The sequence below is a fragment of the Mobula hypostoma genome, chromosome 7, assembly GCF_963921235.1.
Source record: "Mobula hypostoma chromosome 7, sMobHyp1.1, whole genome shotgun sequence".
Taxonomy (NCBI): Eukaryota; Metazoa; Chordata; class Chondrichthyes; order Myliobatiformes; family Myliobatidae; genus Mobula; species Mobula hypostoma.
The window spans coordinates 130,965,372-130,979,828 of NC_086103.1; the positions used below are offsets into that span (position 1 = coordinate 130,965,372).

General features: G+C 42.7%; 1 protein-coding gene across 1 annotated transcript in view; it reads left to right on the forward strand.

Annotated features, from left to right (window-relative positions):
- Positions 1–14,457, forward strand: part of LOC134349535 (sodium/hydrogen exchanger 2-like) — a 99,586-nt gene that overhangs the window by 43,139 nt on the left and 41,990 nt on the right. Inside the window, exons 4-5 of the mRNA XM_063054014.1 lie at positions 1,834–2,051; positions 5,992–6,194. Coding sequence (XP_062910084.1) covers positions 1,834–2,051; positions 5,992–6,194 — 421 coding nt within the window. The remainder of the gene's footprint in view (positions 1–1,833; positions 2,052–5,991; positions 6,195–14,457) is intronic.

Below are 14,457 nucleotides of genomic sequence, written 5' to 3' on the forward strand. Positions count from 1 at the left end.
ACTGTAAATACACATTGAAGTACTGAAACTATAGAAGTTAAGTCCAGGAGTGGGTAAGTCTAATGGCTGAAGTAGTTGTGCCACTTTCTCAAGGTACAGACTTCCTCAGAGACAAGAGTCACAACTGCACTGGGGCAAAACCTAATGGAAAATCCAGGGTGGGGTTGTAGTGCAAAAAGATGACAGATGCTTCTGGCCAAAAAAAGAACTGCGGTATGTCTAAGGGTGTATGTATATGTTTTTTGAAATGTAGTTAAGTTAAAACATTGATGTAATATGCACAAAAGCTTTGTTAACAAGTATACATAAACCAATAACCCAATACAGCATTGCATTGGTTTTTAAAAGGGGAGGTGGTATGGTGTAAGTCTGTTAGCTACTGAGCAAGTCTACCTTTATGATCAGTAAGTTGCTCCTACCTTAAAAGACCATGTCACCTCTTTGGTGACACTTAGTGAAGCCTGGTCGCCACAATGATCAATTGCTTATATTTCCATTTAAGTGATGAAAGTTGCAGCAATATAGCATGAGAAGCCTCTGTACATTGAGAGGTTGTAGCTAATGATGGATGTGTATGTCTTCCTATTATGACTCTGGGTAATGCTGATGACTGTAGCATAATGGAGATTACTCATGGCCTTCTACGTGAAGAGATTTTGTTCCTTTTGCTAATTTATCCTGGGCCCCTAACCTCAAATATACCCACGTCTGGGATGAATTAAAATAAACCTACTATGCAAAAGAGAGACTTTAATTATGAAAGCGAGAATTCCTTTGCTTTCCCAATAGACCATTTAGAAATGGAGTTGTTTTCATCAACTGCTCTCAGTGGTTAGAGAATTACGGAAATATTTTTCACCATGAAAAGACTTGGAGAGATTTACTTAGTTTAATTGTCAACTAGTCACTCCTTTTTGTCTGACCACACATTGTTTCACTCGCTCTGTCTTGAAATCTTGGTCTCACCCCTCTCCCAACCCCAAGAAAAGTAAGACTAAACTAAATAAACTTAAGGTCAATACTTCAGCTTTCTTGCAAGAAAAAAATCCATTCACAGTATCTGTCTAATTACATATCTAACAAGAGTTCATGTGAACATCTGATAATTGGTGGAGATTTTTGAGGTTCTCCTTTCCAGGGTGATAGTTGTCATGATTACTTACTCTGTCCTCCAACTCATTTTCTTTGATTGGCAGATAACCATTGATGACAGGTCCAGCAGTTCCATTCTGATGCTGGTTTAGAAGATGCAACAAGAGCTTAATAGGGCTGTATCTCTGTCAGCAGCTCCTCTTCCCAGCCATATAGTTTCCCGCACTTCTGTGGCATTGATAATCGGCAACATCAGTTGAACATTCTGAATTACTGGGGTCAGCTGCATGGCCTTCTGACTCCATTAGGGTCCGTGTTGCCAGTTCTTTGGACCTATGAGCAATTACCACACTGTAGATACAAACTGTGCTGAATTAATCAAACTTAAAGAGCATTTAAAAATAGGGTATTTGGTGGGTGAGAAAATGGAGGCATGTATTTTTTAAAACCCAACTGATGGAACAATGTTTTGTTAGGCACCCTCTTGCATTACTCTCGGGGGTGGGGGGTGGTGGGTTTTTTTGCTTACTTGACAATATTTGTTTATGCACATTTTCAGTATTGCTAAGTGGCAGTATTCTACAGGGGGGTACAATATCAAATGGTGCTTTTAACTATTCAGTTACTGGGCGTAAAATGATCTTTTTAATGGGAAGGAAAGTGACATCTTTTATTTTTTTTTCTTTTATGATGTTTGTGGACACTCAACTTCATACAGAATCAATATCTTTTCCCCTTCAGTCTGATAGCCTGTTCTATGAGCATGAAGCGCTATGTGGAAGAAAACATTTCGATGAAATCCAGCACCACAATTAAGTATTTTCTGAAGATGTGGAGCAGCGTCAGTGAGACTCTCATTTTCATTTTTCTCGGTGTATCAACAATCACAGAAAAGCATGAATGGAACTGGGCCTTTGTTTGCTTCACTTTATTATTCTGTTTGATTTGGCGTGCTCTAGGTAAGCAGCTGTTAGTATTATTACTTATCTGTATAAAACTGTTTTCACTGGCTCTGCATGCACACTAAAGCTTTTGGGTGCAAATGATAAGGGATTTCAATCTGTGAAGGCAATTTTTGGATTTAAGTTAATTCAAGTTAATGGGAAGAAAGCTGGATTATTTTTGGTATGGATGTGCATTCCAACATATCCTGCTTTCCAACTTGTGCTGTAATATCCCTTATTGCATTTGAGTGTAGAACCAGGAAGGCCTCCCCATTAGTCCATAAAAGTGTAAAAAAAAGTGCAACTTAATTCTTATTTGTGCTTGCACTGTTTTCTTCCAGTCTCCTCAGTTAAAAATCAAAATGTTTCAAAATGATTGGGAAGGTTGCAAGAAGTATATGGAGGCGAGACTCCCTTAGCTGTTCAGTTGAAGCAACAGATGAGGCAACAATTGAATTGTGCTTCAGAATGTGTATTAGTTATACTACCACAAACAAATATTTAAATTAGTTGCAGTTGTTTCTTTTCCAACAAGTGGTTAGCATAGCGCTTTTACAATGCCAGCAACCCATGTTCAATTTCCATGCTGAGGAGTTTGTTCATTCTCACTGTGACCACATGGGATTCCTCCAGACGTTTCGGTTTCTTCCCACATTCCAAAGGGTCAGTAGGTTAATTGGTCATATGGGTATTACTGGGTGGCTACAAGCACCTCTTACCAAGCTGTATCTCTAAATAACTAAAAATAAAACCTTGCATTTTCATCTCCACCTTGACAATCGTCTGTCTGTTCCAAATAGATGAACTAGAAATGCTGGTAAACGATTAGGACAACCAGGCCTTCAAAATCGATCAAAATTTCATACGTATGTATCCTTTGGGGCAGTCAAGCTTTGACAGAATTCGAAAATGTAGAATAGAAGAACAGAGCTCATAGTTATTTGAAATAATGTAAAATCATACATTGATGTGGAAATGTGAAACGCCTCATTGTTTTTATAATAAAGTCCAGTTTTATGGGTTTAACATTACAATCAGACTCACACTTGAATCTAAACGCGCAAACAAGAGGAATTCTGCAGATGCTGGAAATTCAAGCAACACACATAAAAGTTGCTGGTGAACGCAGAAGGCCAGGCAGCATCTCTAGGAAGAGGTGCAGTTGACGTTTCAGGCCGAGACCCTTCGTCAGGACTACCTGAAGAAAGAGTGAATAAGGGATATGAAAGTTGGAGGGGGAGGGGGAGATCCAAAATGATAGGAGAAGACAGGAGGGGGAGGGATGGAGCCAAGAGCTGGACAGGTGATAGGCAAAAGGGATACGAGAGGATCATGGGACAGGAGGTCCGGAAAGAAAGACAAGGGGGGGGGGACCCGGAGGATGGGCAAGGGGTATATTCAGAGGGACAGAGGGAGAAAAAGGAGAGTGAGAGAAAGAATGTGTGTATAAAAATAAGTAACAGATGGGGTACGAGGGGTCGGTGGGGCATTAGCGGAAGTTAGAGAAGTCGATGTTCATGCTACCCAGGTTGGAGGCTACCCAGACGGAATATAAGGTGTTGTTCCTCCAACCTGAGTGTGGCTTCATCTTTACAGTAGAGGAGGCCGTGGATAGACATGTCAGAATGGGAATGGGATGTGGAATTAAAATGTGTGGTCACTGGGAGATCCTGCTTTCTCTGGCGTACAGAGCGTAGGTGTTCAGCAAAGCGGTCTCCCAGTCTGCGTCGGGTCTCGTCAATATATAAAAGGCCACATCGGGAGCACCGGATGCAGTATATCACCCCAGCCGACTCACAGGTGAAGTGTCGTCTCACCTGGAAGGACTGTTTGGGGCCCTGAATAGTGGTAAGGGAGGAAGTGTAAGGGCATGTGTAGCACTTGTTCCGCTTACACGGATAAGTGTCAGGAGGGAGATCAGTGGGGAGGGATGGGGGGGACGAATGGACAAGGGAGTCGTGTAGGGAGCGATCCCTGCAGAATGCAGAGAGAGGGGCGGAGGGAAAGATGTGCTTAGTGGTGGAATCCCGTTGGAGGTGGCAGAAGTTACGGAGAATAATGTGTTGGACCCGGAGGCTGGTGAGGTGGTAGGTGAGGACCAGGGAAACCCTATTCCTAGTGGGGTGGCGGGAGGATGGAGTGAGAGCAGAAGTACATGAAATGGGGGAGATGCGTTTAAGAGCAGAGTTGATAGTGGAGGAAGGGAAGCCCCTTTCTTTTAAAAAAGAAAGATATCTCCCTCGTCCTAGAATGAAAAGCCTCATCCTGAGAGCAGATGCGGCAGAGACGGAGGAATTGCGAGAAGGGGATGGCGTTTTTGCAAGAGACAGGGTGAGAAGAGGAATTGTCCAGATAGCTGTGAGTGTCCTAGCTATGCCTGCCTTTTTGTTGGCTTTGTGGAACAATCTATGTTCCGTGCCTATTCTGGTATCTGTCCCCCACTTTTCCTTCGCTACATCGACGACTGCATTGGCACTGCTTCCTGCACGCATGCAGAGCTCGTTGACTTTATTAACTTTGCCTCCAACTTTCACCCTGCCCTCAAGTTTACCTGGTCCTTTTCCAACACCTCCCTCCCCTTTCTAGATCTTTCTGTCTCTGTCTCTGGAGACAGCTTATCCACTGATGTCTACTATAAGCCTACTGACTCTCACAGCTATCTGGACTATTCCTCTTCTCACCCTGTCTCTTGCAAAAACGCCATCCCCTTCTCGCAATTCCTCCGACTCCGCCACATCTGCTCTCAGGATGTGGCTTTTCATTCTAGGACGAGGGAGATGTCTTCCTTTTTTAAAGAAAGGGGCTTCCCTTCCTCCACTATCAACTCTACTCTTAAACGCATCTCCCCCATTTCACGTACTTCTGCTCTCACTCCATCCTCCCGCCACCCCACTAGGAATAGGGTTCCCCTGGTCCTCACCTACCACCCCACCAGCCTCCGGGTCCAACATATTATTCTCCGTAACTTCCGCCACCTCCAACGGGATCCCACCACTAAGCACATCTTTCCCTCCCCCCCATCTCTGCATTCCGCAGGGATCGCTCCCTGCGCGACTCCCTTGACCATTTGTCCCCCCCATCCCTCCCCACTGATCTCCCTCCTGGCACTTATCCATGTAAGCGAACAACTGCTACACATGCCCTTACACTTCCTCCCTTACCACCATTCAGGGCCCCAAACAGTCCTTCCAGGTGAGGCAACACTTCACCTGTGAGTCGGCTGGGGTGATATGCTGCATCCGGTGCTCCCGATGTGGCCTTTTATATATTGGCGGGACCCGATGCAGACTGGGAGACCGCTTTGCTGAACACCTACGCTCTGTCCGCCAGAGAAAGCAGGATCGCCCAGTGGCCACACATTTTAATTCCACAGCCCATTCCCATTCTGACATGTCTATCCACAGCCTCCTCTACTGTAAAGACGAAGCCACACTCAGGTTGGAGGAACAACACCTTATATTCCATCTGGGTAGCCTCCAACCCGATGGCATGAGCATCGACTTCTCTAACTTCCGCTAATGCCCCACCTCCCCCTCATACCCCATCTGTTACTTATTTTTATACACACATTCTTTCTCTCACTCTCCTTTTTCTCCCTCTGACTATACCCCTTGCCCATCCTCTGGCCCCCCCCCCACTTGTCTTTCTTCCCGGACCTCCTGTCCCATGATCCTGTCGTATCCCCTTTTGCCTATCACCTGTCCAGCTCTTGGCTCCATCCCTCCCCCTCCTGTCTTCTCCTATCATTTTGGATCTCCCCCTCCCCCTCCAACTTTCAAATCCCTTACTCACTCTTCCTTCAGTTAGTCCTGACCGAAGGGTCTCGGCCTGAAACGTCGACTGCACCTCTTCCTAGAGATGCTGCCTGGCCTGCTGCGTTCACCAGCAACTTTTGTGTGTGTTGCATATATATATATTGCAACTAGTTTTTAACTCAGGTTTATATCTCCCTTAGGTGTTATTGTCCTGACATGGATTATTAACAGATTTCGTAAGCTATTGGTTACCCGCAAGGATCAATTTATCATTGCCTATGGAGGGCTGCGTGGGGCAATTTGCTTTTCGCTCGTATTTCTACTCCCATCTCATGTCTTTCCTCGGAAGAATTTGTTCATCACAGCAACTATTGTGGTTATATTCTTCACCGTCTTTATTCAGGTTAGAGATATAATCCCAGTATTGTTTTTGTTGAAATCTTTTGCATAAGGTCTTAAAATATTATCAATGCTGCCAAAATAACAACTTTTCCCTTAATGTCTTTGCATTACAACAGTTCCTACACCATTACAACACTGGTTTTGTTTGTATTACTTGCTACCCAGAGAAACAAATTAATTAAGCCTACCAAGAAGTCTGTGTAGTTTATATACGTGAAGGAAGTAGGGCAAATATTTCAAATTCTTCAAGTTCCAGCGTAAGCAATCAGGTTTCCTCAAGTCTGGGCAGTTTTTCATGAAAGTTGTGTTTTAGTTTTATTTCAACAGTTTTGGAAAGTTGCCAAAACAGAAAATGCTCTAAGTACTCACTGTCACATTGTATCTCTTAAGGGATACAAAGTTAATGTTTCAGTTTAATGACTTTTCTTCCAGAATTCACTTGGGTGTGCTAAATTTCTGTAATATTTTCTAATTTTTATTTAGTTTCCGGCATCTACAATTTTGTGATTTTGGAAAATGTAATACTTTATCTTTTTAAAGGGGAAAATAATAGAACCTGAAAGGTTGTAGCTTCACATTGACAGGAGTTAGCAGTCAAATATGATGCCAGAATTGAAATGAACATAAATGATAAATATTACTAATGTCCTGAGCATTGGCTTTAAAGTAACACTTGCCATTCACAAGGTATATTTTATTACCCAAAGGTCAACACCACACAATTATTTTGGGTGTTACCCTCAAGCATTTGACCTTTTTCTAATAAAGCTAAATTTGATGATCCATCCAGCCAGATCCAAGTTATACATGCCAGAAGCTGTAATTTGCCTATTTTATTTTAGCCATTTTGTCTTTAGTATGTGGAGGATAGGAGTATTTGGTGAGGTGACATAAAGAGAAGCTCATTTGGTATGAAAAGCATTGATGTCTGAATTGATTTTGCTTTTTGCGACCTGTCCAAATTTCAGATTTGATGAGGGAGCAACACTGAAAAGTTGAAATGAATTGAATTTACCTCACAGTTTGAGTGGTGCGATCTGCCTTCCATCCTTTTTGTTCTGCACTTGCTATCCACATCAAGCAAAATTAAAAACACATTCTGTTGTAGGCTGTGGTTATTCATCACTGGGTGTTTTTCTTCAGTAAGAGGGATTCATATTTATGTTAAATAGCTCTCTCCTAGTGATCATTCATTGAAAAGATATGCTGATTTTAGAAAACATACCTTCAGGAACCTTTTTGCTCTGAAGCAGACAATATTAGCATTTGCAAGTTTGATGTCTGCATGACAATTGAGAAGTTGTGCTGCACTGTCAATATAGTTTAATATATGTCAATATAGCAATAACTTAGCTGTGTCACTAACTAAATAAAAACAAAATAAATAGCTTAACTACTTACTAATTCTGTTATAGGTTTAAACCCCAGTAAGGAATCTCAACACCTAATCTAGTCTAACTCTGTTATGTAATATCTGTTATGAAAGTTCAGGTGGATATTGGGGATTGTATTAAAAAATAGGAGGTTCATATACTTTCAAATCCCTTACTCAGTCTTCCTCAGTTAGTCCTGACGAAAGGTCTCGGCCTGAAACGTCGACTGCACCTCTTCCTAGAGATGCTGCCTGGCCTGCTGCGTTCACCAGCAGCTTTTATGTGTGTTGCTTGTTCATATACTGGTGTTTTTTTTGTATCTCAAAGCAGCATTTTCAGTAATTGGCTAATTTATCACACTTTGCTGTTTGAGGGATCTTGTTTTGCTATTTGTGCTACATGTTTACCGATGAATGTGACTAGGGTTTTACAATGATGATTAAATGTGAGCACTTTGGGGCGTTCAGAGAGAAGTAAAGGTTTACTGACAACTCCAGACTGGATAGGAAACAGATTTATATTTGTTCTCTGGAAAAAGTTATTAAATTAATTCCAGGAGTTTGCTCCTCTTCTATACCTTTATATCCATTCTCCCTACTGAGTCTTTTAAATATTATTTTTGAATCTGTTTCCAGCATCCTTTCAAGGCAGTAATAGTTGTTTATAACATGTAATTATTTTAATAGGGTCGGAAACGTCATCAGCTTGTCTATATTCCAACAAAATTTCCCTCATTCAAGCTGCTGTCCCTACATGCTTCAAACCAGCCACCATCATCCCTGTACTAAAGAACTCTACTCCTTCAGAACTAAACAACTACCACCAGGCGGCACTGATGCCAATCATCATGAGGCACTTTGAACAGCTGATGACGGCACATAGCAAAACTCTTGCCACATTCTTGCCACATTGGACACTCACCAATAAGCTAACTGACAGAACTGTTCTACGACAGATGCCATAGCACCTGTCATGCACCTGGCCCTGATACACCTAGAAAACAAGAACACTTATGTCAGGATGTTGTTTCTGGATTTCAGTTTGGCATTCAACACTATTCTTTCCAGAACTTGATGTACAATCTCCCACTCAAATCTAATGGCTAAGAAATTAAAAGTGGTCCAGGTACAATCTCCAGAAAGCCATCTCACAGGTTAAATGGCAACTCTGGATTAAACTTGATTCAACAAAGGATGCTCAACAGTTGTGGCTGGGCACGAATGCTATTATCTCTAATAAAGTAAAATCAAGTGACATAGTTGAGCTCAATGCCTTCTGTGCTTGCTTTGACTGTCAAAACATGGAGGAACCATCACAAACTGCTTCAGTTCTGGATGAACCTGTGATTTCAGTCTCTGAGGCTAATGTGTGAGCAGCCTTCAGGATAGTTAATCCATGTAAAGCATACAGCCCGGACAGGGTACCTGGCCAAGTACTAAAGGCCTATACTACTCACCTGCTTCAAGCAGACTTCAGTTATACTGCTGCCTCAGAAGAATGAGGTAAGCCGTCTCAATGACAATCATCCAGTAGCACTTACATCCAGAGTAATTAAACATTTTGGGAGGTTGGTGATGAAACATATCAACTCCTGCCAGAGAAGTGACTTGGCTGCTCCAACAAGAGAAAATCTGCAGATGCTGGAAATCTGCGCAACACACACAAGATGCTGGAGGAACTCAGCAGGCCAAGTAGAATCTATGGAAAGAGTACAGTCGACGTATCGGGCTGAAACCCTTTGGCAGGACTGGAGAAAAAAAGCTGAGGAGCAGATTTGAAAGATGGGAGGAGGGGAGAGAGAGAAATGCCAGGTCAATAGGTGAAACTTGGAGGGAGAGGGGTGAAGCAAAGAGCTAGGAAGTTGATTGGTGAAAGAGACAGAAGGCCGTGGAAGAAAGAAGGGGGGGGGAGCACCAGAGGGAGGCGATGGGCGGGCAAGGAGGTAACATGAGAGAGGGACAAGGGGAAGGGAAATAGTGAAGGGGACATTACTGGAAGTTTGAGAAATAAATGTTATTCTCCATCCACGGCCTCCTCCACTGTTGAGATGAGGCCACATGTCGGTTAGAGGAACGACACCTTGTATTCCATTTGAGTAGCTTCTAACCTGATGGCATGACCATTGATTTCTCAAACTTCCAGTAATGCCTCCCCCCTTCACCGTTTCTCATCCCCTTGTCCCTCTCTCATGTTATCTCCTTGCCCGCCCATTGCCTCCCTCTCGTGATCCTCCCCCCTTTCTTTTTTCTTCCATGGCCAAAGCGTCGACAGTACTTTATTCCATAGATGCTGCCTGGCCTCCAGTATTTTGTGTGTGTTGGATTTGCTCCAATTTGCCTACCAGCACAACAGATGCACTGCAGATGCCATTTCATTGGCTCTTCACTCGATGCTGGAACATCTGGAAAGCAAAGGTGCAGACAACAGGATGCTCTTTATCAACTGCAGCTTGCAATTCTTTCAAAACTAATCCAAAAGCTTCAAGAGCTGGGCCTTAATACATCCTTGTGCAACTGGATCCTCAATTTCCTCACTTGTAGACCCCAGTCAGTTCAGATTGACAACAACATCTTCTCCATGATCTCCATCAGCACAGGTGCACCACAAGGCTGTGTGCTTAGCCCCTGTTCTACTTGCTTCATAGTTCTAACTGTGTGGCTTAGCACAGCTCCAATGCTATATTCAAGTTTTCTGACGACGCCACTGGTGTAGGCCAAATCAAAGCTGCTGATGAATCAGCATATAGAAGGGAGATTGTAAGTCTGGCTGAGTGGTACCACAATAACAGCCTCTTACTCAATGTCAGCAAGACCAAAGAGCTGATTATTGACTTGAGGAGAAGGAAACCAGAAGTCCATGAGCCAGTCCTGATGGGGGATCAGAGGTGGAGACAGTCAGCAACTTTCAATTTCTCTATGTTATTATTTCAGCGGACCAGTCCTGGGCCCAGCACATAAGTGCAACTACAAAATAAGTGTGGCAATGCCTCCTCTTCCTTAGGAGTTTGCGAAGATTCAGCATAATATCTAAAACTTTAACAAACCTCTATAGATGTGTGCAGGAGAGTATATTGACTGGCTACCTCACAGCCTGGTGTGGATATACCAAAGCCCTTGATTGGAAAATCCAACAAAAAGTAGTGGATATGGCCCAGTCCATCACGTGTTAACTCTCCCAACCATTGAACACATCTACATGAAGCCTTGTCCCAGGAAAGCTACATCCATAATCAGGAACCACCACCCACCCAGGTCATGCTCCCTTCTCACTGCTGCCATCAGGAAGCACGTATGGGAGCGTCAGGACACACACCGCCAGGTCAGAAGAGTTATTACCCCTCAACCATCAGGCTCTTGAACCAAAGGGGATAACTACATTCAACTTCACTTGCCCCATCATTGAAATGTTCCCACAACCTTTCAAGGACTCACTTTCAAGGACTCTTCATTTCATGTCCTTGATATTTATTTATTATTATTATTATTATTTCTTTCTGCAAAAATTTTGTTGTCTTTTACGCACTAGTTGAATGCTCAAGTTGGTTCAGTCTTTCATTGATTCTATTAAGGATTTATTGAGTATTCCCACAAGAAAATGAATTTCAGGGTTGTGTATCTGTGACATATATGTACTTTGATAATAAATTTACTTTGAACGTATTTGTACTTATCGGTCTAAATACACCACTGTGCAACTGAGCGTTGGACTTCCAAGTGAACAGACCTCAGCACAACCACTCTTTTCTCATCATTCTCAATATGGTTGACCACCCCCCCCCCCCCCGGCTGTCTGCTGAGCCCATTGCTGTACACTCGGATCACACTTGACTGCGTAGCTAAACACCTGAGCAATCGCATCTTCAAGTTCCTCAATGACACAACAGTGGTGGGGCGCATCACCAACGATGAGGAGAGAGCCTACAGAGAGGAGGTGGAGTTCAAGTCCTGGTACCAGGTGAATATCCCCTTCCTTAATGTCAACAAGACAAAGGAGATGGTTATCAACTTCAGGAGAATTCACACCACTTTTATATCAGCGGCACAGCTGTGGAAACTGCACACAGTTTCAAACAACTGGAAATGCACATCATGCACAACCTCTCATGGTCCCACGTCACATCCAACACGGTCAAGAAAGCTCAACAATACGCCTACTTTCTGAGGAGGCTAAAGTGGGCTGGGTTTTGCACAGCCATACTCATGTCATTCTACAGGTAAGCTGTAGAGAGCATCCTAACTAGCTGCCTCACTACACTGAATCTGAGCAGCAGCGGACAGGAAAACTGTGCAATGGGTAGTCAAAAATGCCCAATGCATCACTCACATAGGCCTACCTGTCATCAAGGACATATACTGCAGAAAGGTGCCGGAAAAGGGTCGGTAACATCATGAAGGATCCCACCCACCCTGCTCATGGACTGTTTGTCCTTTTCCCATCAGGGAGGAGGCTACGTAGCATCCACACCAGGACCACCAGACTCAACAACAGTTACTCTCCTCAAGCAGTAAGGTTGATCAACCCACTATCTCCACCACTATTTTATTATTTCCTGTCAGTCACTTTATGTACAGCCTAGCATCGTTTTATAGACAATCAATGTAGATAAGCTATCTTCTATATTTTGTGTGTTTTCTTTACCATTGTTATTGTGCCTTTATTGTCCTCTTTGGTGGTTTTTTGCATCATATCAGGAAGTAAATCATTCTTCTTACACTTGTATACGAGAAATGACATTAAACAATAGTGAATCTATCATCAAATCTCATCTTGTTATTCTCTGTCTGAAGGATTTAGTACTGCCTTTTCTCATAACTTCCTGTATGCGTGACTCCATTTTGATAAATCCTTCATGTACCCTGTATTTCCAATCCCTCCTAAAATAGTTAACTATGAGACTGAACACCATGTCCCAGCAGGTTCTATTTATGATTGTCGATCTAAGCCAAGTCTGCATTTATAGCTGCACACTAATTAAGTTGAGGCTCTCTATTAAGACTCTGGGAACTGTTTGATAATTCATCACTCAGACTATGTGCTCAGTTGAAAAAGGGTATGTTCCTCGCTCCAGATTTTACTCTTTACTTGGCTACTTCTCTGCTTGGTTTATTTAGTCTGACACAAATGGCACTAATTTATCTTGACTTGTGTAAATTGTTGAAGTTTGTTTATCTGTACTGTTGAAGGAGTAGTATAAGCCACTTCAGTAATTTATGTAACTAGTAACTGGTGCAAGTCAAAATTACATCGTCAAGCTGTCAGTTTTGAGGTGGGTGCAAAAGTAAGTTCTATAATTACTGACTTTTCTCCCCTTTTGGAGGATTATAATTGCTGTATTTACCTAGATAATCAGCAAAGTTATGACAAATTAAATCTTAAATAGTAAAATATACAGATGACAAATAATAAAGGTTTATGGGTTTGGAGACCATCTTTTGGCTATATTAGAATCTGAATCAGATTTATTGTCTCTGACATAACGTGGAATTTATTGTTTTATAGCAGCAGTACAGTGGAAGTCATAAAATTACTAGAAGTTACAATAAAAAGTGCAAAAGAGGAATAATGCGGTAGTATTTGTGGGTTCATGAACTGTTCAGATAACTGATGGCAGAGCGGAAGAAGCTGGTCCTAAAATTTTGAGAGTGGGCCTTCAGGCTCCTGCATCATCTCCTCAATGTCACTGGCTTTTGAGCTGTCCTCTGAGGTGGGGAGAAGCTCTGCATATTGTGTATTGGAAGCTCCATACCAGGCAGAGATGCAACAAGTCAGAATGCTCTCCACTTACCTCTGTAGAAACTTTCTGGAGACTTTGGAGACATACCAAATCTAAAAATCCTAATTAAGTATAGCTACTGACATGCCACCTTTATGATTGGCCCCAGGATAGATACTCTGAAACATTGACGGCCAAGGACTGTTGACCCTTTTCACTATTGACCCCTCAATAAGGACTGATGTGTGTTCTCCTGACTTCCACTCCATGAAGTGCACGATCATTTCCTTGGTCTTGTTGACGCTGAGTGCAAGGTTATTGTTATGACACCACTCAAGCAGCCAATCTATCTCGCTCCTGTACACCTCTTTGTCACTGTTTGAGATTCTGCCCACAACAGTGGTGTCATTGGTAAATTTAGAGATGGTGTTGGTGCTCTGCATAGTCATGTGTAGGCAGAGAATAGAGCACTGGGCTAAGCACACATCCTTGAGGTACACCTGTGTTGATTGTCAGCGAGGAGATGTTATAACTGATCCACACTGACAGTGGTCTCCCAATGAGCAAGTCAAGAATCCAGCTGCAGAAGCCCATGTTTTGAAGCTTGTTCATTAGTCCTGAGGCGATGATGGTGTTGTACGCTGAGCTGTAATCAATAAACAACAGCCTGACATATGTGGTGGTGTTGCTGTAGTGCTCCAAAGCCGAGTGGAGAGCTTGTGAGATTGCATCTGCTGTAGACAGTTGTGGTGTAGGCAAATTACAGTTGGCCCAAGTCGTTGTTCAGGCAAGAGTTAATTTTCGGCTTAACCAAGCTCTCCCAGCACTCCATCACAGTACATATGAGTGCTACCTGGTACTAGATATTGAGGAAGCTCACCATTTTCTTCTTGAGCAACAGTATGACTGATACCCTTTGGAAGCAGATGGGAACCTCTAACTGTGCCAGTGAGAGGGTGAAGATGTCTTTGAAGACTCCAGCCAGGTGGTTGGAACAGGTACAAAGTTCAAAGCAAATTTATTATTGAAGTTCATATATGTCACCATATACAAACCTGAGATTCATTTACTCACAGTCTTCCATAGCAAATACAAAGAAACACAACAGAATCAATGAAAGATCACACACAAGGCGGACAAACGACCAATGTGCAAAAGACGACAAACTGTGCAAATAT